Below are 27,969 nucleotides of genomic sequence, written 5' to 3' on the forward strand. Positions count from 1 at the left end.
ATTTCTCACAATACTCTGGAACCACAATTTGGCTAGTAATCATGATTCCAGGACTTATTATATGAAACATTGATTTCATCCCTTCCCACAAGTTATATTCCTCCTTGTCTTTTGGGATGGGCACAGAGGGAGTTTCAGTTTGAACCTGGCTCTGTCCAATGGACCCAAAAATGTTTGATGCCAGTATTGGGTAGAAAAGGGTTTATCTCTCTTCAGTAATATCTCACGTTTGGAGCACCAAAACTTACCAGCAAAGAAACAGCTGTGGGGCGTACGCTGTCCCTCATAACCTCAGCAACCATCAAAGCAGCTCACGGTCAAATATTGCCAGGTAGGAAACGTCAGCGAATCGGTGCACAGCAAGATCCCACTCAAACTGTGGTAACGACCAGAGAAGCTGGGTTTTGTTTCGCTGCTACCAATCCTGTTATTTCCCGAAGAAGCTGCTCTTCCCATGAACACAGGTGCACTTCGGAAAGATCACTTCAAAAAGGGGATTATTTGGTTTCTGACAGTAAACTGTGGATTGTTGAGATTTTAAGAAGTCACAGAATTGTTGGGTGTCTTCAATGAGAAACCAGTACGTCAGAAGATTTAATCTGATGGCGGGGTGGAAAGAGCGGTTGTTAATATTTGTCGGCAGAGCCGTAAAAGGCGATGGAGGGACTTTCCCTTTAAAGGAGGGTGGTGCTGTGACCCGGAAGTGAATGTCTGAAGGCGGTTGGGGAGGCGGGACAGAGAACGATCAGGATCAGGAGGTGAGCCGCTTCTGGGGGGGTAGCTCCGGACACGGCGGTGAGTGTGGGGGCGCGGGATCTCCACTGTACCCCGCACCACGGCCCAGAAACCACTTAACTCTCTAAAATACCCCACCCCCCCCCGCCCTGTCCCCTCACACTCACCCCCCCCCCATCCCCTCGCCCCTCGTCCCGTCACCCCCCGTCTCCTCATCCCCGGCCCCTCCCCCCCCCCGTGCCCTCACTCCCCCCCCCCCCCCCCCGTGCCCTCACTCCCCCCCGTGCCCTCCCCCCCCCCCGCCCTCACTCACTCCCCACCCCCCCCGGGGCCCTCACTTCCCCCCCCCCCCGTGCCCTCACTCCCCCCCCGTGCCCTCCCTTCCCCCCGTGCCCTCCCCCCCCCCCCCCCGTGCCCTCACTCCCCCCCCCCCGTCCCTCACTCCCCCCCCCCGTGCACTCACTTCCCCCCCCCCCCCCCCGGGGCCCTCACTTCCCCCCCCCCCGTGCCCTCCCCCCCCCCCCCGTGCCCTCACTCCCCCCCCCCCTCCCCCCGTGCCCTCACTCTCCTCCCCCCCCCCCCCCCCCCGTGGCCCTCACTCCCGCCCTCACTCCCCCCCCCCCCCCCCGGGGCCCTCACTCCCCCCCCCCCCCCCCCCGGGCCCTCACTCCCCCCCCCCCCCCCCCCGTGCCCTCACTCCTCCCCCCCTCGTGCTCTCACTCCCCCCCCCCCGCCCTCACTCACTCCCCACCCCCGTGCCCTCACTCCCCCCCCCCGGGCCCTCACTTCCCCCCCCCCCGGGGCCCTCACTTCCCCCCCCCCCCGTGCCCGCCCCCCCCCCCCCCCGTGCCCTCCACTCCCCCCCCCCCCTCGTGCCCTCACTCCCCCCCCCCCTCATGCCCTCACTCCCCCCCCCCGTGCCCTCACTCCCCCCCACGTGCCCTCGCCTCCCCTGTCCGCCCCCCCATCCTCCCCCGCTCCCCCTCGTGTCCCCCTCACACACCCCTTCCCCCTCGCGCCCCCACGTCCTCTCACCCAGCCCATTCCCCTCCCGTCCCCGTCCCCTCACCCACCCCATTCCCAGTACCCCCCGTCCCCTCAGCCACCCCATTCCCCCCCCCCCAGTCCCCTCACCCACCCCATTCCCCCCCGTCCCCTCACCCACCCCGTCCCCTCACCCACCCCGTCCCCTCACCCACCCACCCCATTCCCCCCCCCGATCCCTCACCCACCCCATTCCCCTCGCCCCCCCATTCCCCTCGCCCCCCCATTCCCCTCGCCCCCCCCATTCCCCCTCGCCCCCCCCCCCCCCCCCCCCCCCCCCCCCCCCCCCCCCCCCCCCCCCCCCCCCCCCCCCTCTCCCCCCCCCCCCCCCCCCCCCCCCCCCCCCCCCCCCCCCCCCCCCCCCCTCCCCCCCCCGCCCCCCCCCCCCCCCCCCCCCCCCCCCCCCCCCCCCCCCCCCCCCCCCCCCCCCCCCCCCCCATTCCCCCCATTCCCCTCGCTCCCCCATTCCCCTTGCCCCGCCCTCCCGTCCCCTTGCCCCGCCCCCCCGTCCCCTCGCCGCCCCCCCCCCCGTCCCCTCGCCCCCCGTCCCCTCGCCCCGCCCCCCCGTCCCCTCGCCCGCCCCCCCGTCCCCTCGCCCGCCCCCCCGTCCCCTCGCCCGCCCCCCCGTCCCCTCGCCCCCCCCGTCCCCTCGCCCCCCCCACCCCCTCGCCCGCCCCCCGTCCCCTCGCGCCCCCCGTCCCCTCGCCCCCCCCCGTCCCCTCGCCCCCCCCGTCCCCTCGCCCCCCCCCGTCCCCTCGCCCCCCCCCGTCCCCTCGCCCCCCCCCGTCCCCTCGCCCCCCCCCGTCCCCTCGCCCCCCCCCGTCCCCTCGCCCCCCCCCGTCCCCTCGCCCCCCCCCCGTCCCCTCGCCCCCCCCCCGTCCCCTCGCCCCCCCCCCGTCCCCTCGCCCCCCCCCCGTCCCCTCGCCCCCCCCCCCGTCCCCTCGCCCCCCCCCCGTCCCCTCGCCCCCCCCCGTCCCCTCGCCCCCCCCCCGTCCCCTCGCCCCCCCCCCCGTCCCCTCGCCCCCCCCCGTCCCTCGCCCCCCCCCCGTCCCCTCGCCCCCCCCCCCGTCCCCTCGCCCCCCCCCGTCCCCTCGCCCCCCCCCGTCCCCTCGCCCCCCCCCGTCCCCTCGCCCCCCCCCGTCCCCTCGCCCCCCCCCGTCCCCTCGCCGTCCCCTCGCCGCCCCCCGTCCCCTCGCCGCCCCTCCGTCCCCTCGCCCCCTCCGTCCCCTCGCCCCTCCGTCCCCTCGCCCCTCCGTCCCCTCGCCCCTCCGTCCCCTCGCCCCTCCGTCCCCTCGCCCCTCCGTCCCCTCGCCCCTCCGTCCCCTCGCCCCTCCGTCCCCTCGCCCCTCCGTCCCCTCGCCCCTCCGTCCCCTCGCCCCTCCGTCCCCTCGCCCCTCCGTCCCCTCGCCCCTCCGTCCCCTCGCCCCTCACCCCCCTGTGCCCTTAATCCCCCCCGTGCCCTCACTCCCAACCCCCCGTGCCCTCGTCCCCCTGTCCTCCCCCCCCCTCCGCTCTCGACCCCCCGTCCCCTCACCCTCCCCAGCCCCCCCCCCCCCGTCCCCACACCCTCCCCCCGTCCCCACACCCTCCCCCCGTCCCCACACCCTCCCCAGCTCCCCCCCTCCCCTCCCCAGCTCCCCCCCTCCCCTCCCCCCCGTCCCCTCGCCCCCCCGTCCCCTCGCCCCCCCGTCCCCTCGCCCCCCCGTCCCCTAAATACCCCCCCGTGCCCTCACTCCCACCCCCCTGTGCCCTCGCCCCGCCCGTCCTCCCCCCCGCCCGTCCTCCCCCCCGCCCGTCCTCCCCCCGCCCGTCCTCCCCCCCGCCCGTCCTCCCCCCGCCCGTCCTCCCCCCCGCCCGTCCTCCCCCCCGCCCGTCCTCCCCCCCGCCCGTCCTCCCCCCCGCCCGTCCTCCCCCCCCGCCCGTCCTCCCCCCCGCCCGTCCTCCCCCCCGCCCGTCCTCCCCCCCGCCCGTCCTCCCCCCCGCCCGTCCTCCCCCCCTCCCCTCGTGCCCCCCTCGCACACCCCTTCCCCCTCGTGTTTTCCCCCCTCCGTCCCCTCGCCCGTCCCCACTCCCCAGCGCCGCCCCCTCGCCCGACCCCCGTCCACTCACCCACCCCCTCGCCCACCGTCCCCTCGCACGTCCCCTCGCCTCACCCCCGTCCCCTCGCGCCCCCCCGCCCGCTAGCGCCCCCTCTCCGCTCGCGACCCCCGTCCCCTCACCCTCCCCAGCCCCCCCCGTCCCACACCCTCCCCAGCCCCCCCCGTCGCCTCACTCTCCCCAGCGCCCCCCCCGTCCCCTCACCCTCCCCAGACCCCCCCCCGTCCCCTCACCCTCCCCAGACCCCCCCCCCGTCCCCTCACCCTCCCCAGACCCCCCCCCCCGTCCCCTCACCCTCCCCAGACCCCCCCCCCGTCCCCTCACCCTCCCCAGACCCCCCCCCCGTCCCTCACCCTCCCCAGACCCCCCCCCCGTCCCCTCACCCTCCCCAGACCCCCCCCCCGTCCCCTCACCCTCCCCAGACCCCCCCCCCCGTCCCCTCACCCTCCCCAGACCCCCCCCCCCCGTCCCCTCACCCTCCCCAGACCCCCCCCCCCCGTCCCCTCACCCTCCCCAGCCCCCCCCCCGTCCCCTCACCCTCCCCAGCCCCCCCCCCCCGTCCCCTCACCCTCCCCAGCCCCCCCCCCGTCCCCTCACCCTCCCCAGCCCCCCCCCCGTCCCCTCACCCTCCCCAGCCCCCCCCCCGTCCCCTCACCCTCTCCAGGCCCCCGTCCCCGTCCCCTCACCCTCTCCAGCCCCCCCCCCCCCCGTCCCCTCACCCTCCCCAGCCCCCCCCCCGTCCCCTCACCCTCCCCAGCCCCCCCCCGTCCCCTCACCCTCTCCAGCCCCCCCCGTCCCCTCACCCTCCCCAGCCCCTCCCCACTGCCCCCCCTCCCCCCCCACCTCCCCAGTCCCCCCCCCTCCCCCCCCCCACCTCCCCAGTCCCCCCCCTCCCCCCCTCCCCCCCCTCCCCCCCTCCCCCCCCTCCCCCCCCCTCCCCCCCCTCCCCCCCTCCCCCCCCTCCCCCCCCTCCCCCCCTTCCCCCCCTCCCCCCCCCTCCCCTCCACTCCCCTCCCCTCCCACCCCCCCTTCTCCCCCCCTCCCCCTTCCCCCCCCTCCCCCTTCCCCCCCCTCCACCTTCCCCCCCCCTTCCCCCCCCCTCCCCCCCTCCCTCCCCCCCCCCCCCCCCTCCCCCCCTCCCCCCCTCCCCCCCCCCTCCCCCCCTCCCCCCCCCCCTCCCCCCCTCCCCCCCTCCCCCCCTCCCCCCCTCCCCCCCCCCTCCCCCCCCCCTCCCCCCCTCCCCCCCTCCCCCCCTCCCCCCCTCCCCCCCTCCCCCCCCCCTCCCCCTCCTCCCCCCCTCCCCCCCCCCTCCCCCTCCTCCCCCCCTCCCCCCTCCTCCCCCTCCTCCCCCTCCTCCCCCCCTCCCCCTCCTCCCCCTCCTCCCCCTCCTCCCCCTCCTCCCCCTCCTCCCCCTCCCCCTCCTCCCCCTCCTCCCCCTCCCCCCTCCTCCGCTCCTCCCCTTCCCCCTCCTCCCCTTCCCCCTCCTCCCCTTCCCCCTCCTCCCCTTCCCCCTCCTCCCCTTCCCCCTCCTCCCCTTCCCCCTCCTCCCCTTCCCCTCCTCCCCTTCCCCCTCCTCCCCTTCCCCCTCCTCCCCTTCCCCCTCCTCCCCTTCCCCCTCCTCCCCTTCCCCCTCCTCCCCTTCCCCCTCCTCCCCTTCCCCCTCCTCCCTTCCCCCTCCTCCCCTTCCCCCTCCTCCCCTTCCCCTCCCCCCCCTCCTCCCCCTCCCCCTCCCCCCTCCCCCTCCCCCTCCTCCCCCTCCCCTCCCCCTCCTCCCCCTCCCCCTCCCCTCCTCCCCCTCCCCCTCCCCCTCCCCCTCCCCCTCCTCCCCCTCCCCCTCCTCCCCCTCCCCCTCCTCCCCCTCCCCCTCCTCCCCCTCCCCCTCCTCCCCCTCCCCCTCCCCCTCCTCCCCCTCCCCCTCCTCCCCCTCCCCCCTCCCTTCCCCCCTCCCTTCCCCCCTCCCTTCCCCCCCCCTTCCCCCTTCCCCCCCTTCCCCCTTCCCCCCCCCTTCCCCCCCCTTCCCCCCCACCCTTCCCCCCCCTCCCTCCTCCTCCCCCCCCTCCCCCCCCTCCCCTCCTCCCCCCCCTCCCCTCCCCCCCCTCCCCCCCCCCCCTCCCCCCCTCCCCCCTCCCCCCCCTCCCCCCCTCCCCCCCCCTTTCCCCCCTCCCCCCCTCCCCCCCTCCCCCCCTCCCCCCCCCTTTCCCCCCTTTCCCCCCTTTCCCCTCTTCCCCCCCCACCCTTCCCCCCCCTCCCTCCCCTCCCTCCCCCTCCCCCCTCCTCCCCCTCCCCCCCTCCTCCCCTCCTCCCCTCCTCCCCTCCTCCCCTCCTCCCCTCCTCCCCCTCCCCCTCCTCCCCCTCCTCCCCCTCCCCCTCCTCCCCCTCCTCCCCCTCCTCCCCTTCCCCCCCCTCCCCCTCCCCCTCCCCCTCCCCCTCCCCCTCCCCTCCACCCCCTCCCCCTCCCCCTCCCCCTCCACCCCCTCCCCCTCCCCCCTCCTCCCCCCCCTCCCCCTCCTCCCCCCCTCCCCCTCCCCCTCCTCCCCCCCTCCCCCTCCCCCTCCTCCCCCTCCCCCTCCTCCCCCTCCCCCTCCTCCCCCTCCTCCCCCTCCTCCCCCTCCCCCTCCCCCTCCTCCTCCCCCTCCCCCTCCCCCTCCTCCCCCTCCTCCCCCTCCCCCTCCTCCCCCTCCTCCCCCTCCTCCGCCTCCTCCCCCTCCTCCCCCTCCTCCCCCCCTCCTCCCCCCTCCTCCCCCCCTCCTCCCCCCCCTCCTCCCCCCCCTCCTCCCCCCCCTCCTCCCCCCCTCCTCGCCCCCCTCCTCGCCCCCCTCCTCGCCCCCCCTCCTCGCCCCCCTCCTCGCCCCCCTCCTCGCCCCCCTCCTCGCCCCCCTCCTCGCCCCCCTCCTCCCCCCCCCTCCTCCCCCCCCTCCTCCTCCCCCCCCTCCTCCCCCCCCTCCTCCCCCCCCTCCTCCCCCCCCTCCTCCCCCCCCTCCTTCCCCCCCTCCTCCCCCCCCTCCTCCCCCCCCTCCTCCCCCCCCTCCTCCCCCCCCCCTCCTCCCCCCCCTCCTCCCCCTCCTCCTCCTCCTCCTCCTCCTCATCCTCCTCCCCATCCTACTCCTCCTCCCCCCCCCCGTCCCCCACCCCCTCTTCTCCCCCCTTCCCCCACCCCCTCTTCTCCCCCCTTCCCTGCCCCGCCCCCTCTCCTCCCCCCTTACCCGCTCTCCCCCACCCCTGCATCCGCCCCCTTGCCCCCTTCCCCGCGCTTTCCCTCCCCCCCACCCCCACCCTCGGTTCCCCTACATTCATCTCCACTCTAACTGTCTTACCCTGAATCTCCACTCTTACCCACTCTCTCCTCCGACCCCTCACCTTCCCTCACCTTGCCCTTTACTGACCCCTGTTCTCCTGTGTTTCATTGTCTTGTGTTAAAAGAAGTGTATTTTAAAACTGCCCACTACAAAGGAGTAGAGGGTGGAAACAGAAACTTTGCATCGCAGGCAGAAATCCCTTTTAAACTGCTGTCCCTGAATGGACGTTTTTCTGTCTGCGTGTGAGGCGATGTTTAAATGATTCCTGTTTAAATTGTTGTTTTTAAAATTTTCATAATTGGGCTAATTTTCTGCCATCTATCTTCACTGGAACTTGCTTTCTCAACTTTTTCTTTGCTCCATCCCTGCCAAGCTCCAGAGCTCTGACCCATATCATACACAATGTGCATTTGTTTCTGTTTTCTCGTTTATGCTGATCTCTTCCTTCGCCATTTTCTTTTCCTTTTAAATTCTTTTCAGGCATTGCTCGACCAGATTGATGCAGTTTTATCCAGTATGGTGTTTAACTACCCCCTCTTCTAACTTGTACATTATGTAATCTTTGTTCCAAGCTTTCACTATCTAACCTCTTTGGCTTTACTGAATCCTCTCTGCTTTATAATGTCCGTATCAATGTTTTAGTCAGATCCCACCACCCAATTGTTGTCAAATGCCAGACTTGTAAATGCAAGTTAAAACTGTTTTTGGCTTTTCTTGGGAAAGCTTGGTGGGTGTGTTGGTGTTTTACTAATTGCAAGGATGTAAGCAGAAAGTAAATATTTGCCACATGAACAATTTCAACAGACTTAATTTTAAATAAAATTATATATTTGTTTGTTCTGGGATTCCAAAAGATGTTTCAGAAAGATACATATTTGGAGGGAAGTTAATCAGTTTCGTCTTTTCCATATGTTAATTGCTCCATGGACTAATTCTGAGATTTTTTTTCCAAAATAGCCTTTTTCTTGTTTAATATTATGGCCCATTGTTCAATTCTTACAATTTAGTTAGTTTCCTTTTCCACATTTTACAATATTGCATACCTCATATAAAATTCCCCATACCCATCTATTTTCATAGTCATATGGCATGGAAACAGGTCCTTCAGCCTAACTCGTCCATGCCAATTGGGTTTCCTGAACTGAGCTAGTCCCCTTTGCCTGCATTTGTCCCATGTCCCTCTGAACCTGTCTGATCAGTGCACTTTTACAACATTTAAAAGATATTTGGACATGTACTGCTTCCACTACCTCATCTTAAACCTGTGCCCTGCAGCTTTGGACTCCGTACTTTGAGGAAAAGACCTTTGCTATTCACTTTGATGATCACAAAATCCCTACAGTGTGGAAACAGGCCATTTGGCCCAATAAGTCCACACTGTCCCTCCAAAGAATCATTCCGCTCCCCTCTTACCCTTCATTTACCCCTGACTAATGCACCCAATCTACACAACCCTGAACACTATGGACAATTTAACATGACCTGCACATCTTTGGGTTGTGGGAGAAACCGGAGGAAAGCCAAGCAGACACTGGGAGAATGTGCAAACACCACACACAGCTGGTATCTAACCTTGGTCCCTGGCACTATGACGTGCCATTATGCTCCCTGAGCCAACTATGAACTTCATGATTTCATAAACCTCTAATAGACTTCATCTAGCATGATATCAGGTTCTTCAATCCAATTGACAAGCTAGGAATTTAACTCCCTGACAATCTGTTACATTTCTTCATAGCTGAGAGCTCTTAAAATGTACTTTTTTTTCAGGATGTAAATGTTTCAGTGGTGAGAACTGGATAAAGTTCTTGACCTGTTTCCTGACCAGAGCATTGTAAAGTGTGATCAAACCTCATGTTCATTCTAGTTTTGGTTGAATAATTCAGTGAATATGCAAGATCTCACAATGCTCCTTCTCCTAGCCAATGCTTCACTTTGTTTTCAATGTTTGTTATCTGGGCATCTTCACAATGATTTTTGTAGGCCATTGCAGTATGCTAATTGGCTGCTATGTATCATGTGTGATAATGGATTACACTTACAAAGTATTTAATTAGTGTAAAGTGCTTTATAATGGCAAGCCCTTTTTTCTTTTATGTTTCACAGTATTAATGCACTACCATCTTGTGCATGGTGTGCAAACAGTCTTTTTCGACTTCATCTTTGCTATTTCAGCCATTCATAGTGCATCATCTTTCACGTGTTAGTCTTCCTGTATAAAATTTAATCTCTCTCTGTCTGTCCACTGAGTTATTTTGGTTAGCTGGTTCTGTAATTTGAGCTGCTATTTTCTGGTTCACTAACCCTCTCGGCTAGGTGTCAGCTGCAAATTTGATTAATTTACATTCACTCTCTGCTTTCAAGGTACTCTATGTTCAAAACTGTAGTTGACTGCACCAAAGGCATTCTGAGAATGGTGTTGAGTTTAGAGCCATTATCATGGGCAATCACTCATTCATGAGTATGATTATCCACAAAGTAAATTCCATGCCATTGATCATGGGTCTTTGGAAAGAATTGGACCTTGGCCTTGAGATCCTCTAGGTAGACTCTTTGTGTGGTACATCTTTTAATATGGGAATGCTGTTGCACATCTGCAGACATGTGGTCCTTGACAGAAGGTGCATCCAGTTCCTGTGGCAAGGAAACTTCAAATAGAGATCTCCTTACAGTTGAAGTCTCCATCCACCATCATAGCCATTGACATCACGTGAATATCTTCCACTTGATTTGCCATTGAGTGATGGGTGATCATTTCAGGAGTTGAGATCACCTGGCACCATTACTCTCCGAATCAGTGGAACATCAGTCTTCCCCATCGCAGCAAGGTGGTAATCCACAGAATGGTGCCATTCATTTAGCTGTGAATTAGGGTCAATTTTAAATTCTATTTTTGGTGTGTGTGGCAGTGATGTCATGATGGGGAAGCCAGATTTAATGTTATGATTCCCAACATTTTGTTTCACGGACCTTATCAATATCCAAGCTGAACCAATTGCAGTTTATTAAACCTTGATATAATGCAACTGGATAGAGATTAAATTTCTTTCCAAGAGTTTTACCACCTGCCATGGTGCTTCCCTGTTATTAATGACAGTTTGATAAACACTTCAACACCTGGAAACAAATGCCATTTACACCTGGAGGGCATATCACAGATAAACATGTTTTTACTTTGCGTTATGTCAACTGTTGGCCTTTGGCTGTTCTGCATTTCTGCATTCATCCTTGATTAAAATCTTTCCTTCATCTGGAACTCTTTTAGTGTGCTATAAGAGAGGAGGAACAAAGGGTAGTTTGACGACTTAGTGCCCTGGAAATCAAGCCCCACTATTCATGGAGTCGTCACAAATGAGAGAGTTTAATGAAAGTGCCAAAAATCCCAATTTGCCTCTTGGCTGCTCAATGAACCACACGAGGCTTTCATCAGTAATTAAAACATAACACAATTTGTTATAAGTATTTATTTGTCACCAGTCCAAATCTCAAATCTAAATAGATTAGTTTTGTAATTCTTGAATTTCTTTGATGCTGCAATACCATCTGCACAAGATCAATCAATCTGTAGTTCACTAGCTGCTTGGTCAGTCATGTTTTCTTATTTCTTTCAGCATCTCCAAATGTAGTTTTACTCTTTGACAGAATATTGGAATGAGTGACTTTTTTTTGGAAAGGTGGGGACAAAACGATTCATGCACCTTCTGCAGGTTTCTTTACCTCTGTTTCATTTCCTGCATTCTGTTAAGCTGCAAACTCACCACTCAGAAGCTTGTTACTATGTTGAGCTTACTGAACAAATTGAGTCCAAATAATTTGACACAGTGTCCTAAGAAGTAATGTTGTTTCATTCAGTAGATGGCTTCACTGGTTTTTCCAAGTTGCAAACAATCTTTTGTACATCTCCTCCTTATAACAGTTTCCATTTTAGTCCATAGACCAAAAATAAAATTGGCTCTTGCGAACCTCCATGATTTCAAAAACATGTCTTTTATTGCAAGGTACGCATAGACAATAAAACATGAAGCTTGGATCTACTCATTGTCATTCATCTCATACGTTGTGATCCTTTTTCATTCTTAACTTAGTTGTATTCTTTTCACATTCTAGACAATGCATTTGTTACTTTTCCAGCATTGTGCATAGTTTTTGGATTGAATGGTTGAATTAATGAGCTCCATCTGAACTTTCAACAAAGTTTTCAACAAAGTATTATTAGAAACATGCATTTTTGTTAGCTGCATGCCCTGCTACTCAAAATAAAACCAGCATTAATTTAGAAGAAAACTTAATATCTTTATCTTCATTTGTGGCAGAAAAATCAATTGTTTGGTTTTGTCACAATGCTGGTCTTTTTACAAGATTTTTTCCAGGGGGGTGGGTTGTTAGGTTCTTCTCCTGAGGTTTCACACATAAGATGCAATTCGCACGCACCAGCTTCTGCAAGCAGTTAGTTAGTTTGTTTATCAAAAGCTGTACAAGCTAGGTGACCCCCTTTGACCCTCCTTGCAGGCGTGCAAAGTCAAGTCAAAGGCCCCAAATGAAGAGAAAATATCCCCTTTTATACAGGTAAGTTGGTAATGCTCACAGAAACTCTGGCAACTCCTTCACCGCCCCCACCCCAAATCCCCCATAACCACATTACCCTAGGTACAATGGTAGGATGAGGTCATCCTCAAAGATAATGTAAATTTAAATGCCCTAATCCTGGGGAAACGTTATGCAGACTACTTCCTGACTCCATGATTTCCCAAGACACAGTAGGTGTGATACGTCCTGCAAATGACCTCTGGCTCTGCTTCTTCCCCAGATAGTGTAAATATGATATGCTTCAGCATTTGGGGATGATCAAGCAAGCAAATTTGATTGGTGGGGGGGATGGCTATGAAAGCATTTCTGAATGGAAGGGACTGAATAAGAGTTTAATTTGATAATAGCAGGGAAGTATTAGGAAATGGCTGCCTGAATGAAGTGGGAGTCATCCACATTCCTACGTGCGTGTCGTCCCCACCCATTTCCGGGCAGTTTAACCATTTAACATTACATTAAAGTCCAGAGAGAGTACAGTTTAATCATTTAACATTACAGGGTAATTGGCCAGGCTCCATCTCGGCTGGGTTTGAATGGTTTATTGGGGCCATTCTTGTTTACCCCAGCAGATAATGTCTCCAGCCTAAGGCTTTCAAGTCTTAAAAATCGGTATAATCAAAGGGGAGGGCCAGCTAGCTATGTAGCTAGCCTTCTCTTAGAGTTTTTGATTCCGTTCAACAGCAGTATGCGAGAAGCAACACTGTTGGGGCAAGTCCAACCAGGTACTGTCTCTCTAACTTCAAGCCTGTAAGCCCTTGTTTGTTTAATTTTTACTGTGTGTAAGGGATGTATTTTATTGGGACTGTTTCAAGTATTTTCAGAACAGCATAATAAGTCGGAATAGTTTGTCAGTTGTTTGCTTAGGGATAAGCTATCCAGTAATCCATTTTCTGGTTTTTATGTTTCATTCCGTAATTTATAAATAAATCCTGTTTGTTTAAAACCTGGCAGTCAGACCAGCTAATTTACTCTGGGAATGTCTACTATACACTTACCTAAAACAAATAGCAAAGATTTGGTCTGGGCTACCTGTTTTAAAAATGTTTTGAGTCTGGCTTGTCCTTTAAAAGTTTCATAATGAATTCTTCTGCAGTGTCTTAAAATTATCGAGTTAACCTGGCTGCAAGGTTATTCCTCTGGTTTAAAGTCATTAAATTCTTTCAGTGATTCTAAATTAAATTTTTGCTTCAATTAAATAATCCTCAAAATGTGAACTAAAGCATTTTCTCATTTCTGTTTTCTGATGTTTGCCTACTTTCAGCTGCAGTTGCTTGTATTATCTTAGTTGCTTCACTAATATCAAGAGTTGATTACAAGAGTCAGGTTGCAGCTTTATAAGATTTTCATTAGACCACACTTAGAGTATTGCATTCAGTTATCGTTGCCTCATTACAGAAAGCCTGAGGAGGCTTTGGATAGGGTGCAGAAGAACTTTACCAGGATGCTATAAGGAGAGACTAGAAAGTCTCAGGTTCTTTTCTCTGGAGCGGAGGCTGAGAAATTTATAAGATGCATAAAAAGGATTGACGGTCAGAATTTTTTTCCCAGTGTTGAAATGTCTAAATCTCGAGGCCATACCTTTAAGGTTAGGGGCAAAAGTTCAAAGGAGACGTGAAGGGCATTTTTTTTAGAGTGGTAGGAATCTGGAATGCAGTGCCAGGAGTGGAGATGGTGGAAACAGGCATGATGATAGGGATATTTAAGGGACTTTTGTGTAATATAACGCTTATCTAAGAAATGGATAGATATGAACCAAGGGCACGTCGAAGGGATTCGTTTAATTTGGCATCATGTTCAGCCCACCATCGTAAGCTGAAGGGCCTGTTGCCATGCTATACTCTTCTGTGTTCTCGTGTCCACTTTGTCAGACTGGAAGAGAAAGCTGATTGTTACTGGTCAGCTGTTTTAAACAATGTTAAATAATAGTATTCCATTGTGGTATTAAGTGTTTTGAACCATCACGTCCAACTCTATTTTTGGTGGCTCAATTTCTCGGTGGTGTTCTGAACAGTACGTGTCTGTTGTCTGAGTTGACAACACTTTAAATTTTCTAGCCATTTACTTCCAACCTATCAAATCTCTCTGCTCATTGCTTCTTGCCCTGATGTTCAGTTCAATGTGAGTAAATCTGAACCTCAGTTGTTTCAGGTTCCAGATTCAAGTTTGATTCTGATGGAATGTTGGCTTTCTGCATTTCAAATTCAATGTAACTCATGTAGGCTTTGCTCCTGTTCATAAGAACGAAAAAAAATTTCTTCACTTGAAAGCCTCCATCAAACACAGAAAAATGGATGCTTCCTGACTGCAGTTGGATAGATCTATGTTTCAATTCTAAAGGAGAATTAGTTGAAAGAGGCTAACAATCATTTTGCATTCTTCTAGTTGATGCTAAGCTTACCTGCATACCCTTAGTCTTCCCTCTTACTGGGCAATGTTATCATTTTTAAGTCACAGTTTGAGAAATCAAGACGTGATGCTTCTGTGAAGCCTTAAAGGATGTTCAGAGATATTATGTTTATTTGCTTGTACAGAATTTGCGTACATTTCCTTGTTCTCCTGTACTTGAGGCAAAATTACTGTTTCTTGAGCACAGTGTTCAAGTGTAAAAATCACTATAACTCTGAACAGTTATTTCATGATCTTTAACTGCACAAATGTTTTGTCTTTTTTTTTAATGATAGGGTTAAGCAGTCCACATACCTTGATTAGGGCTTTAGATTCAGGAATTTTATCCCTTGCTTCAAACACAACAGTGATTTTCATTAGCAAAATCAGAGTTTTCCTATGCATTTACTAACATCACCTCCACATCAACCAAAATTTCCATTCACAATACTTAAACTCTTTAAACTCTTCAGCCTCATAGGTGATATTTACTCTTGTATCCACCTGTCAAACTTACTTTGTCTAACCCTTTTAAATATAATTATTGTTTGCCCAGGCTGCTTCCATACATTCTGAAGCATCTAGCTGTATGCTTGTTGAACTAACTCATCCCAAATAGCCTGTTTTATAGCATCACTGTTCTGAGAAATCTGACGTTGAAGCATAAATTTCAAGCGCTCCATCTGTCAATTCACTTGGTTTTGCTGTAAGTTTATTGGAGACTTTATTCCACCTGGATCCTACTTTTTAAAGCAAAAAACGGTCTTTATCTTTTAATCTATTTTTTTGCTTGCAGTAATGCCTCACTCAATTGTTCATTGTCCTTGTTCTAAAATATCCCAGCCAAAATGCCCCCAAGCGTTTCCCAACTTGCTGGTTAGGTGCACTAAAAATCGAGCCCCAGTATTCCCAGAGTCACCATATGTGTGAAGGTTGAATTAAAATTTCCACAAATCCCAACTTGCCTTTGACTACTACTACTTGATAACAGCAAACCACACCAGGCTTTCTTCAAAAATAAAAAAAAACACTATTGTAACTCTTCACCTGTAATATGTGATTTCTTTCTGTGCTTTTTGTTTAAATTCGAATATCGACAGAAACTATATTCTACATGTGACAACCTACACCACAAGCATAAAGCCAGGGTCATGAACTGCTACTGGAAAGACTAAGGATTCCAACTATAAGCTTTAGAGCCTTAAATATTATGGTATATTACCAAAAGTAGACTAGTATATTTGAAGTAATTATTATTGAGAATATTTGACTCAAAACAAAGAGCCACCCAAAATGGAGGTTTAGGATTTCATTTTTGGACCAGGTGCTGATTGGGGAAAACAGAACTGAGTTTTAAAGTTGTTTTCAAAAGTGTATACATTGGCCTTTGACACAAATGCTGTTTGAACTAACACAAAACCTTATATTGGGTATAGTTTCCCAATTTTATAAGCAATACTTGTTGTATCTCTACTGCTTTATCATTGGGAAAAGCATTTACTGCTGCATGTACAATTTCTATGGTGTTTTACAGAGTCTTACAGCATGGAAACAGACCCTTTGGTCCAACTCTTCATGCTAACCAAGTTTTCCAAGCTAAACTAGTCCCACTTGTCTGCATTTGACCCATATCCTGCCAAAACTTTTCTACTCATGTGCCCATCCAAATGTTGTTTAAATGTTGCACCTGCACCTATAACTTCCACATATGAACCACCCTCTGTGAAAATGGTGCCCCTCAGGTCCCTTTTAAATATTTCTCCTCTAACTTTAAAAATACACCCTCTTATTTTTAAATCCCTGCCCTTAGGGCAAAGACCTAGACTATTTACCTTATCTGTGCCCCTCATGATGTTATAAACCTCTATAAGTCACCCCTCTGCTACGCGCCAGGGGAAAAAATGTCCCAGCCTCTCCTTATAACACCAACCCTCCATTTCTGTTGACATCTGGTAAATCCTTTGAGTCCTCTCCAATTTCTTAATATTCCTCCTATAGCAGGGCAACCAGAACTGTATGGAGTAGTCCAAAAGTGGCCTCATCAATGTCCTATACAGCCTCAACATGACATTCCAACTCCTATGCTAAATGATCTGAGCAATGAAGGCAAGTGCAGTAGCGACTCGACTTAAGAACTTAATCCGTTCTGGGACCCGGTTCGCGAACTGAATCAATTTTTCCTATTGTTCGGATAGCGTAAGAATGCTTGGACAGTTGTTCGCAGCGCACATGCCAAAGACTAACTGAATGAGATCACGTGGGGCCCAAGAGTTTTTGCGTTCAACAAGCACGTAGCAAAGCAGAACAATGAAACCACGTGGTCGCACACGGGCTTTTTGCATTCGTACCTTGAATTTCGTACGTACGTTGAAGCAAAATTTTACGTACAATCCTGTTCGTAAGCCAGTTTTTTTGTCAACGGTTTGTATGTTGAGACGCTACTGTATGTTAAATGCCCTCTTAACCGTTCTGTCTATCTGTGACAAAACTTTTAAAGAAGTATGTACCTAAACCCCTAGGTCTCTTTGTTCAAAAACACTACCCAGGGCTTTACCACTAACTGTATATGTCCTGTCCTTCTATGTTTTAGTGAAATGCAAGATTTTGCATCTATCCAAATTAAACTCCATCTGTCACTCCTCAGCCAATTGGCCCAATTGATCAAGATCCTTTGTATTTTTAGATAACCTTCTTCCTTGTTAACTCCATCACCAATATTCTCCAAGTGTAGTAGTTTATGGTTAGGTTCAGCAAGTAAGAAATTTGTAAAGGTTATCCTGCCCAATATCGGGCTTTTCTTCATGATATAACTTGCAGGTAACTTTTACAGCAGTAGGATCTTTCTTGCTCTTCCTTTGTGTTCAGATTTCAGAGTGAATATTGCATTCTTGCATGTGATGAAGATTGAAAAAAACAGTTGTGTTTGAAATTGACTACTTGTAATTAGCCTAATAAGAAAATTCCTAAAACTGGGTCAGATTAAAAAAGGACAAAGGTATAGAGAATTCTTGGCAAAATTAAAACCTTTGCTCATGTCTTTTGTCGATTTGATTTCAACAATGCTTCATAAAAAACTGGTGCTTCAAGTTCAAAGAATGTTGCAATACTGAAATTAAGTTTAAATTTGATAGTTTCTAGATGATAAAGCACAATTTATTTTATTAATGGTGCGAGCTAAATGTATATGTGATGCTTATAAGTTGTAATACTTTTTTTTGTTGCACATTGGTAATTAATCAAATGTTAGAATTTTGAAGTAAAATGGAGAAGTAATATTCTACCACAAATGTATGTAATTTTTGCATGTACTGTGTGTTCAGTTTTGAGGAAGTATGTACTAACTCGTATATCACACCATATTTTTGTCATTTTATTTCTCTCTGCCTTGTTTTATCTTCACCTATTCCATTCCATTTCTTATAGGAAACGCAGGATGACCATGACTCATGTTGGAGCAACTTTGGCTGCACTAACTGGAGTTGTAGCCTTCTTCCTTTACTCTTCCATACACAAGATTGAAGAGGGTCACCTTGGTATTTACTACAGGTATTAAATTCATTTTAATGGAAGCTGATTTGAAGATTTGCAGCAGTTGGATTAAAAAGTGCAGGGAGATCAACGTCTTTAATTTTTCTATTGTGATGAAAGTACTATCATTTGGGAATTTGGATTCTAACAGACCAAATGGCTTATGATTTTAATTCTTTGAGGGAGACTCTTATTCCGAGGACTGTAGGGCTTTGATTTGGTTGTCTCTGTTATTGGGATTTCTTGGCTTGGATGTCATCCTGTATGATAGCTTCTCCAGGATGCTACTTTGCTTTTCAGTATGCTTGTGTTGCTATCCATGTCCTGCACTCTTCTGTAACCCATGGTTGATTCCTGCCTGAAAGACGAGCAAAATACCAACACGTGCGGAGATCTGAAATAAACACACACACACTGCTGGAAAATTCAGAAGGTCAGGCAGCTTCAGTAGAGAGAAAGAGGGTTACAGTTTCAACCCATAGCATTTTTGTCTCAATGTACATCCTTTGAGTAGAGTAAAAGATGTACCAGACAATGATCGTGGTTGAATATGGTTCTGCTGCTGATGACCCGTGGGATCTCGTGATGCACAGATTTCAGCTGCTGGATCTGTTCTGAATCTATCCCATTTAGCTCCTATGGTAGTACCTTATGGAATAATGGTCAATCATGTTGGTGTGAAAATGGAACTTCATCTCTATATGGTCTGTGCAGTGGACACTCCTACCAGTATTATCATGGATAATGCTCCTGTGATCAGTAGGCTGGATAGGATAAGGGAAAATAGGTTCCTTTCTTTTGTTGATTCCCTCTCCACCTGCAGGTCTAGTTTGCTAGATGTATCTTTGAAGAGTCTGCCATCTTGATCAGTTTTAATGCTGTTGAGTTACTCCCTCATGATTGGCAGTGAGGAGATATAATACAGCTGTGAGGGTAGCTTTGAGAGAGTCTGGAGCTGTATGTAGCCTCGACCAAGTAAGGATCATGAATTTTCTTCTTTGAAGGAAATTTAATGAACCTGACAAGCTTGATGACAACCTCATAGTAATTGATCTCAAAGTGGAATCTCTTTATTACTAATCCAGTAACAATTCCTCGATGCTACCACAGTCCCTGAAATGGGATATACTTGAGATCCCAACTGCTGAGGTTTCCCCAATATAGTCGCCCTCACTTTCGTAACTTGTAATTTCATCCTTCATTATATTCCATCAAATCAATATGCAAATATATTGACAAGCACTTTAATCATAGTTTGTATAGATTTTGTAATCCTAAAAGAAGTATCAAGCTATATGCCTGTGCCTTGAAAATGTTCTGGTGAATGAATTATACCTTCAGAAACGTTGTTTGATTTCACTTCTCTTTATAAAACTGTTAACTTTTTTTTTGTTAAAAAATTAAACTTTTTTATGTGAAATGCCTATCTTTTTGACTGTTCAAAGTTGATTATATTGATGACCTATTTGTTCTAATCTGTGGATGGTGCTTGATACTGGCAATACTGAGATATTGTTGGAATCACTTGTGCTTTCTGTGATATTCAAAAATACAGCTCTTGTGTCTTGTCTTGTAGTGAAGTGGGAGTGCCCCTGCTTTTAAGCTACAAGGTCCAGGTTTCACCTGCTTCAGAGGTGTAGAACAGCATCTCTGAACAGGTCGATTAGAAAATACCTAAAATTACCGCTTGCTTTATTTATTTATTTACTTCAGCTCAGAATTGCATTTGTGAAACTAGAAAATGTAAACCATGTCATTGGACAGAGGCACATTATTTGTTTTTATCTATAATTTAAGCTTATGAACAATGAAGTTACAATATGGAGTAGTTTTGGTTGATCTTGTGTCCTTTTTTGAATCTTATTGTAAAACTACGAAGCTTTAGAGACTAGTTATTAAACCATCTTCAAGCTTTGCTTCCATGAAGCAGGAAAAATAAAATAGTAATTGTGAATTATTCCCCAAGAAGAGCTTGTGAATATTTCAACTTTGTGTTTACTTGCTTTTCTAACCTCTGCGTTTTGCTTTAAGAATGATTGATAGCGCCAGACATCATAAATTATGTTAGAGTTATTGACTTGGAACCTTTTGAATCTTCACCCTTTTTTGCATGTCCCTTTTGATATTTTCGTGGACTAATTGGTATTTTGTAGCTTGGGCAAAATGAATTAAAGGTTTAATTAGTCGCCAGTGCTCCCAAGATCATGCTCCCCATATAAAGAAATGTGAGTTCAACCTTTTTCTGAAATTGGCAGCACTTCAACTGTTGGTATATCAGAAACTATCTGTATAACCCACCCTATACAACTTAAAAAGACTGGGCCATCTTGCATAACCTTGCTAATTTGCATTTGTCATCTGGATGATTGATACCTCAAACTCAGTGCATATTGTAGGACTGTTGATTTGGAATTGTACTGAAGCTGATCTAACACTTGGTGCTGTACAAATGGTTTTATTTTTGTTATTTCTTGAATGGTTGCTTTACTTGACTTTGGTTTGTCAGCACTGAAAATTGTAGCTTCAGGAAAATAATGTTTTACTTAAAGCTGAACTCCATGGGTGTTGAAATGTTTGAATTCTGGTGTTTACTTGCCATGAGTAAGACCACTGGGAGATGTCTCAGTGCTATATTATTTATCAGATTCTTTGTTTTTTCCACAATGGAGTAGAAATATTCATGTGTTGGAAATGTATTATCACTTCATTTAATCTGCCAAAATACACCATCATATTAACTTCTTGGATACAAGATCTATATTTACACAGCTTAAAACAATGGACTGGTTTGGAGCCTCAGTGAAGAATGTTTGGTCAAAATGCAACTCTGCTTTGGAAAGCAGAAATCACTTCTGGTCCCCTTGTTAGAGGAGCTGTTTATGTTTAGTAAGCAGAGGTGGAAATGTAAGCAATGTTGGAGATCAAAGCAAGAGAGAGAGAGATGAGAAAATTGCAGGATATGATTGTCGTTGAAGGAAGAATTATGGGTAAAGAGGACTTCGAAAAATATTAAGTTTGAGGGAGATAGAAGTTAAAATCTGAGAGAGGTGGAAACAGAGTCTGCAAGGTCATGGCAAGGGGATTGGGAGTTTGTGATAAGAAATTATGATGAGATGAGTACCATCCACATTCAAGTTTTGGACTGTATATGGTGGGAATATTGCTAAGCAGTAGATTTAAAATTTCTTGTGGGTTTACAATTTGTTATTCTGCCACAAGCACCTTGGTTTCCTCGCCCTGGATTGTAGGGGATAATTACACAACCCAACATGCCTTAATGTTGTGCATTAACTATTAATTATCTTTTTTATGTAAGATTGCTCCAAGCCAATGACACAAATTCAGCAAATTTCATACTGCCTTTCTTGCATTTACAATATAAATGTAATAACTATTTTATCTTTTCATAACCAGCAGACACATGCCTTTATAGCCAGTGAAGTACATTTTTGAAATGTTGCTACAGTTGTAATGTGGTAATAGCGTTAATCACTTGGATGTGGCAAGCACTCTCAAACAGCAGCTTATTTAAGTTTTATGTTGTTTGAGAAATATTGACCAGAACACTAGAGATAGCATCTCTGTTCTTTGAAATAGTGGCATTCAAACATTTCTGTCCATTTCAGAGCAAATGGGATCTATTTTAAACATCTCTTTTGGAAGACAACATCTGCAGTATAGCAGCACTGTCTCAGTATGGCACAGTTTCAACTTTGATCATTCTGCTCAGGTTCTGCAGTTTGATTTAAATCTACAATGTTCTGATTTCGACAAGATCATCTTAATGACAACTCACTCATTCATGGGGAGATGAAATAAGATGAGAAGCTTGTCCAGAGTTTAGATTGAGTCAAATGATGGGTTTCTGCTCTGTAAATTAACCTTCTTCCATCCAGGTTTCGTATGGAGTTTAACTGAAAATTAGTTTGCGGCCTGTTGTATTCTGTACCCATGGCTGATCAACATTACTTGTAATATCATTTTCAATGTGATGCTGTTTGAGTTTGTTAAAATGTGTTTACTTTTTTTTCTTTAGAGGTGGTGCTTTGTTGGCCAGTCCAAGTTACCCAGGATACCACATTATGATACCATTTATTACCAGCTTCAGATCTGTTCAGGTTAGCAATTCTCATTGAAGTTGCCAGTAAATACAAGGTAGAATGCAGTTATAATTTGCCTGATTGACATTCTTCATTGACTTCTAGAAGAGTACTGCCTTTGTAATGTTTTGGAATGCTTTGTTCCTGAATCCTCCTCAGTGTGATAAAAACTCCAACTTACATTATTGTCCACTGAGCCCTGTATTGTGCTGAGGTGGAGGAAATCCATGAAGTTTGAAATTTGATTTTTTTTAATGTTTCAGACAACCTTACAAACAGATGAAGTGAAAAATGTGCCTTGTGGAACCAGGTATGCTAAAATGTTTGATTTTACAGGTGGACTTTTGTTCTTTTTGAAATGTTTTTCTTAATTGTTTCCTGTACATTTTAAGTTTTTGTTTTCAATATGGAGTTTTATTGAAGGTTTTATCACTTGGAAATCTTGTAGTTATTTTTGACTTGTTAATTGACTACAATTATAGTGTTCACTTTGGTGAAAAACTATTTGGATAGTTTAACAATTCAAAGAGCATGTGTACCCAATAAAGAGGCCAGATTAGTGATGTTCTGTTCTGCTTATGCTGCTGTACATGTGTCACTGTGCAGTAATCTACTGTTGGACTTTGTGCATTAGATAAACTGGAAAGGGAAAATTTTCAGATTTTAATTTTCTGCGCTATTTATTTTGTCTGGAAACTACTTTCATAAGACTTACAACTTTTTTGCATGAGCATTCTTGCATGTGAATCCCAAAGTGCAGAGCATTAAATGATTAGTGCAACTTGCCTAAGATTTAACGTAACTTTAGAGGGTGCAACTTTGGAACCAAGAAGGTGACCATATTCTACCAATTTGTCAATTGAAAATAGACTGAATAATTTTATTTTGAAGTGGTACAGAGGTTGATAATATGGATACGTTAAACAGTCTGCACCTGCACTGGTGTCCTCAGAATGCTAACCAGGTAGAGTATAGTATAATTAGGAAATGTGATATCTTCAGCTTGTTTACTTGCAGCTAATCGAGCAAGCAAGTGGAACTGAATTAGGTGTAATGAACCATCACTTCTCCCTTCTGTGTGGTTTACTTTGCGTTTTCATGTATGTTTTTTTAATATTTTGTACTCTTAAATTTTTAACTTAGTGAGCAAACCATAGATTTGGGGTTGTTTTTATGGCTGAATTTTTATTTAAGTCTTCTGTGTTTTACAGAAATACTTAACTTGTTTTCTTCTTTATAGTGGTGGTGTCATGATCTATTTCGACAGAATAGAAGTGGTAAACAGCCTTGCTCCAAGTGCAGGTCAGCATTTGGTGAGCCCTGTAGTTTTTGAGACTTTGGCCACAATGACCTGTTCAGGATTTGACTTGTTTTTGCATATCGTCCTGTTTTTACTTGCAAAAAGAAATAAGCAGCAACATTTAAGGCATTGTGATATTTGTAATGAGTTATTATTTAAGGTATCTGAGCAGAAAGAGGCCCTTTTGAGTCTATTCATTAAGATCCACCTTAGCTTAGTCTTCCTGTACTACCCATGTATTTTTCAATTCCCTTGGCAATGAATAGAGGTTTTTCAACACTTTCTTAAAGAAACTCAATCTCTGAGAATCCATAACCTAGGGGAAAGCTCTCACAATAGTTGTTCAGGATATAGTAATCATATTAGTAATCATATTAGTAATCATATGGAAAAAATTAAGATTTCTAAAGGGTGATCATGTTTAATTAACTGGAGTTGGGTTTTTTGTAGAGGTATTAAAAGATTTGATGAGGGTAATGCTGTTGATGTAGTTTACATGGATTCCCAGAAGGCATTTGATATAGTACTATGCAACAGGCTTGAGGAAAGTTTATATGTCATGTTTAAAAGGTACATTAGCAATGTAAATATAAAATTTGGCTGAATGATCAGAAACTTATCAATGAATGGTTTTTTGAGCTGTGGAAAGGTTTGTAGTGGAGTTCACAAGAGTCCATTTTGGGACTCTTGCTTTTTATGATTATATATTAATGGTCTGGATCTTGATGTCCAGGGGACAATTGCAAAGTATGCAAATGAAGCAAAATTTGAAAGAATTGTAAACTGAAGAGGATAGTATGGACATCCAAAAGGACATTGACAAGTTGGTGGAGTGGGTAGATAGATGGCAGATGAAGTTCAGTGTAGAGAAATGTATGGTAATGCACTTTGGAAGAGCATTGAAAGACAATATAAACTATGGGTACAATTCTAAAGGAGGTGCAGTTACACAGGGTTCTGAGTGTATGTGTGCACAGATCATTGAAGATGGCAGGACAGGTGGAGAGCAGTTCATGGTGTTCTCAGCTTTATTAGTAGGGGCAAAGAGTACAATAGCAGGCAAGTAATGTTGAACTTGTGCAAGGTTTCTTGTTTGACTTCATCGACAGTATTCTGTGCAGTTGTGGATGCCACATTACGAAGATGATGTGAATGTGTTGGAGAGAGTGGAGATGTGATTTACACAATGATTCCAAGAGTGAGGATAGATTGAAGAAGTTGAGACTATTTTTCTTGAAGTGAAGAAGGCTCAGAGGATATTTGGCAGAAATTTTCAGAGTCGTGAGCAAGCTAGATAAAGTAGATAGGGAGAAGCTGGTCATTAAAAGGAAAAAATAATCATGGGGCATAGATTTAAAGTAATGTGCAAATGAAGTAAGTGTGATGAGAAGAAATTATTTTGAACACAGTGAGGAGTTAGGATATGGAGTGCACTGTCTGAAATGTGATAGAGGCAGGTTCAATTGAGGATTCAAGAGGGCATTGAATGATTCTTAGCATAAAATTATTGTACAGAGACATGGAGGAGGAAGAGGCAGGAGATTGGAACCAGTGCAAACAGTGGGTTCCTCATTGTGCACCTTCATCTATGATTGCATGATAGAATTTCAAAGATCTGCAAACCTCTGGGGGTGGGAAGATGTTTCCCCTCAGCTTGGCCCTAACGTGACTGACTTCTTACTGTGGGATGGTAAACCCTTAATCTCAGATACCTCCAACACGCAACATACACACAGAACTCCAATCTCTAATTTGTCTTGCCTTAAATTGGGGAATAAAATGTCACATTGTTGCCCTTAATTTGAAACTGTGACTTGAAACTTGTATTTTTTTAAGCATATAAGAGTATTTATATGTGCTTCTCTCTTTTCAGTATATGTTAGGTTTTAAGATGACCAATGTGAAGTCTTAATTTGGATCATGGTTTGTTGAGGTGGGGTTTAAGTGCAGGATGGGAGATTTATCCTGAGTCTGCGTAACATGTGAAATTTCTATTCTTATTCATGACCTTTTTCCTTGATTAAACTCAATATTGGAGGATAAAATGAATCTTAGCAGTGCGTTTATCAAGATGTGTTAATCAATACCCTTGCATATCTTCCTGCACACCCATTTCCCAAAATGTGCTATCATTTACTCTGAAAAAGAAGCTTTTTTATTCAGGTCATTAGTGAACATTTTAAGCCACACATTCCTATTTTGTGTTACTTAATATACAGTATTAGATAATTGAGACTTTTTTAGTACAACAAACAGCTTTGAATTATTGAAACTGAATTTCACAGGCCTTTAAGCAACCAACTGCAACTAACTTTGTATTCATGGAATAACCTTGTTACTGTGTGATATCTTCTTTCTTTTTCCTTTTTTTTTTCTTTCCTCGCTTTCCCGTGCGCTGTTTCCTTCCTGTCTCTCATACTTCTAGTTGACCTCTGATTGAACAAGCTCAGGTTGGGAATGTGCAAAAAACATTGTTTCCACTCTGCTGCCCTCACCCTTCCAAAATATGTAACATTACCTCAAATTTCTAACCTGCAAAGTTAGGATTATTGAACAAATTTTAAAAATAAAATTTCTCTTGCTTCCTTCAGTGTATGATATTGCTAAGAACTACACAGCTGACTATGATAAGACGTTGATTTTCAACAAAATTCATCACGAGTTGAACCAATTTTGCAGTGTGCACACCTTACAGGAGGTCTACATTGAGTTATTTGGTGAGGACTTTTTAACCTTAATTTGAAGAGAGTGTGAATTTCATGGATAATTGCAGTTCAGTTATGAAACATAATTTCAAATCATTTATTCCATTTACTGACTGTTAAAATCAACAAAAAGTTGGTAATAAAAGTTAATAAACATAATGCTGTCATATGTAAATCAAGGTGAAATAGTTCACTTGTTGGGTTTAGACAAAAGTAGATTGTGTGCGTGTATTCACTTTAACAGGTTTTAAACTCTGATAATTCAATTAACCGTGATGCTGCATTCGTCAAATGCAGGAATAATTATTTATTCATTTTAGAGTCGTAGAAATATACAACTCAGAAACCAGGAGAAAGTGAGGACTGCAGATGCTGGAATACCAGAGTTGAAAAATGTAGTGCTGGAAAAACACAGCAGGCCAGGCAGCATCCAAGGGAGCAGGAGAATCGACGTTTCGGGCATATTCCTTTCTTCAGGAATGAGCACAGAAACCAGACCCTTCAGTCCAACTTGTCCATGCTAACCAGATATCCTCATGCAATCTAGTCCCATTTGCCCACACTTGGCCCATATCCCTCCAAGCCCTTCCTACTCATTCCCCCATCCAGATGCCTTTTAAATGTTGTAACTGTACCTGCATCCTCCACTTCCTCTGGCATCTCATTCCATACATGCACCACCCTCCGTGTGAAAAAGTGGGCCCTGACGGCTCTTTTAAATTTCTCCCCCCTCAGCCTAAACCTGTGTCCTCTAGTTCTGGATTCCCCCACCCAGGGAAAAGACCTTGTCTATTTACCCTATCCATGCCCCTCATGATCTTATAAGCCTTTATTAGATCACCCCTCAGCCTCTGCTCTACGGAAAACCACTGAAGCCTATTCTGCCTCTCCCTATAGCTCAAATTCTCCAACTCTGGCAGCATCCTTGGAAATCTTTTCTGAACCCTTTCAAGTTTCAAAACATCCTTCCGATGTGAGGGAGACCAGATTGCGCACAATATTCCAAAAGTGGCCTAACCAATGTCCTCCGCATTGAGCCGCAACATGACCTCCAACTCCTATACTCAGTGCTCTGACCAATAAAAGAAAATATACCAAATGTCATCTTCACTATCCTATCTACCTGCAACTCTATTTTCAAGGAGCTATGAACCTGCACTGCAAGATCTTTGTTCAGCAACACTCCCCAGGGCCTTACTATTAAGTGTATAAGTCCTGCCTTGATTTGCCTTTCCCAAAATGCAACACCTTGTGTTTATCCAAATTAAACTTCTTCTGCCACTCCTCAGCCCATTGGCCATCTGATCAAGATCCATGTTGGAATGAAGAGAAAACATTGCTTTGAGGAATCTATCTTTATTTTTAAATTCTCAGTAAAATGCCTTGGATTGGAAGACCAATGATAGAGTACAATTAACATTTGTCATTCTGTCTTGATGGTTTTCATTTAATCTGCATAGAACCATTTAATCTAGTTGGGGGTCATGAACTTGGACCGTTTGTTAATGAGGTGGTCACAGAAGGGTGTGAAAGCAGTGTGTAGTTGTAAATTTCACTTTGGTTTCATGTGGAATACTGAACTTTTGTAGTGCAGGAAATGGAAGCACAATATGTGGAATAAAAACAGTTAGATAAAAATTAGATGTTTTATCTTTATGTTCTTTTGCTATTTGAATCATTACCTTAATATGGTAAACGTAAAGTCTTGCCAGAGCGTGGGGCTGCTTTCTTATTAGAAAGAGACAACTGGTAGTGGTTTAACCTGAGGGTCATCACATCTCAGGTGTGAGGAGAGGTTGAGAAGGAGAGGGTGCGCTGAGCCAGTGTGAAATTTAACCATGTTGTGAACATGTTGTCAACTCTGTGTCACAAGCAGCTGTCCTGCCAACTGAATTAACCAACTGTCCTGAAGATGGTACTTGACTGCATGCAACATGTTCCACACTTGCTTGTATTCATACGTTTTTGTTTATGCTTTAGATCAAATAGATGAGAACTTGAAATTGGCTTTACAAAAAGACTTGATTGTTATGGCACCTGGCCTTACAATACAGGTAAGTGAAACTATCCTTAATTTTACAATACGTGCTCAGGATCTACAGAATGTTCACTCATCAATTGCAGAGTTCACGTAATTTTTTAATGTATTTTCCAGACCTTGTTTTTTTTTTGAAATTCCTTCTTTCAACTCA

The 27,969-nt window shown here is 47.9% G+C and overlaps 1 protein-coding gene across 2 annotated transcripts in view; it reads left to right on the forward strand.

Annotated features, from left to right (window-relative positions):
- The first annotated feature begins 653 nt into the window (after nucleotides 1-653).
- LOC140484681 (erlin-1-like) overlaps nucleotides 654-27,969 on the forward strand; it is a 43,774-nt gene continuing 16,458 nt past the window's right edge. Inside the window, exons 1-7 of one of the 2 annotated variants that reach the window (XM_072583293.1) lie at nucleotides 654-758; nucleotides 17,568-17,690; nucleotides 21,709-21,790; nucleotides 22,036-22,082; nucleotides 23,013-23,074; nucleotides 25,664-25,789; nucleotides 27,758-27,831. In XM_072583293.1, coding sequence (XP_072439394.1) covers nucleotides 17,578-17,690; nucleotides 21,709-21,790; nucleotides 22,036-22,082; nucleotides 23,013-23,074; nucleotides 25,664-25,789; nucleotides 27,758-27,831 — 504 coding nt within the window. In that variant the 5' untranslated portion in view covers nucleotides 654-758; nucleotides 17,568-17,577. Of the gene's footprint in view, nucleotides 796-17,567; nucleotides 17,691-21,708; nucleotides 21,791-22,035; nucleotides 22,083-23,012; nucleotides 23,075-25,663; nucleotides 25,790-27,757; nucleotides 27,832-27,969 lie in introns of both variants that reach the window. The other variant, XM_072583292.1, reaches the window with a different exon arrangement.

Source organism: Chiloscyllium punctatum, chromosome 13, assembly GCF_047496795.1.
Source record: "Chiloscyllium punctatum isolate Juve2018m chromosome 13, sChiPun1.3, whole genome shotgun sequence".
NCBI lineage: Eukaryota > Metazoa > Chordata > Chondrichthyes > Orectolobiformes > Hemiscylliidae > Chiloscyllium > Chiloscyllium punctatum.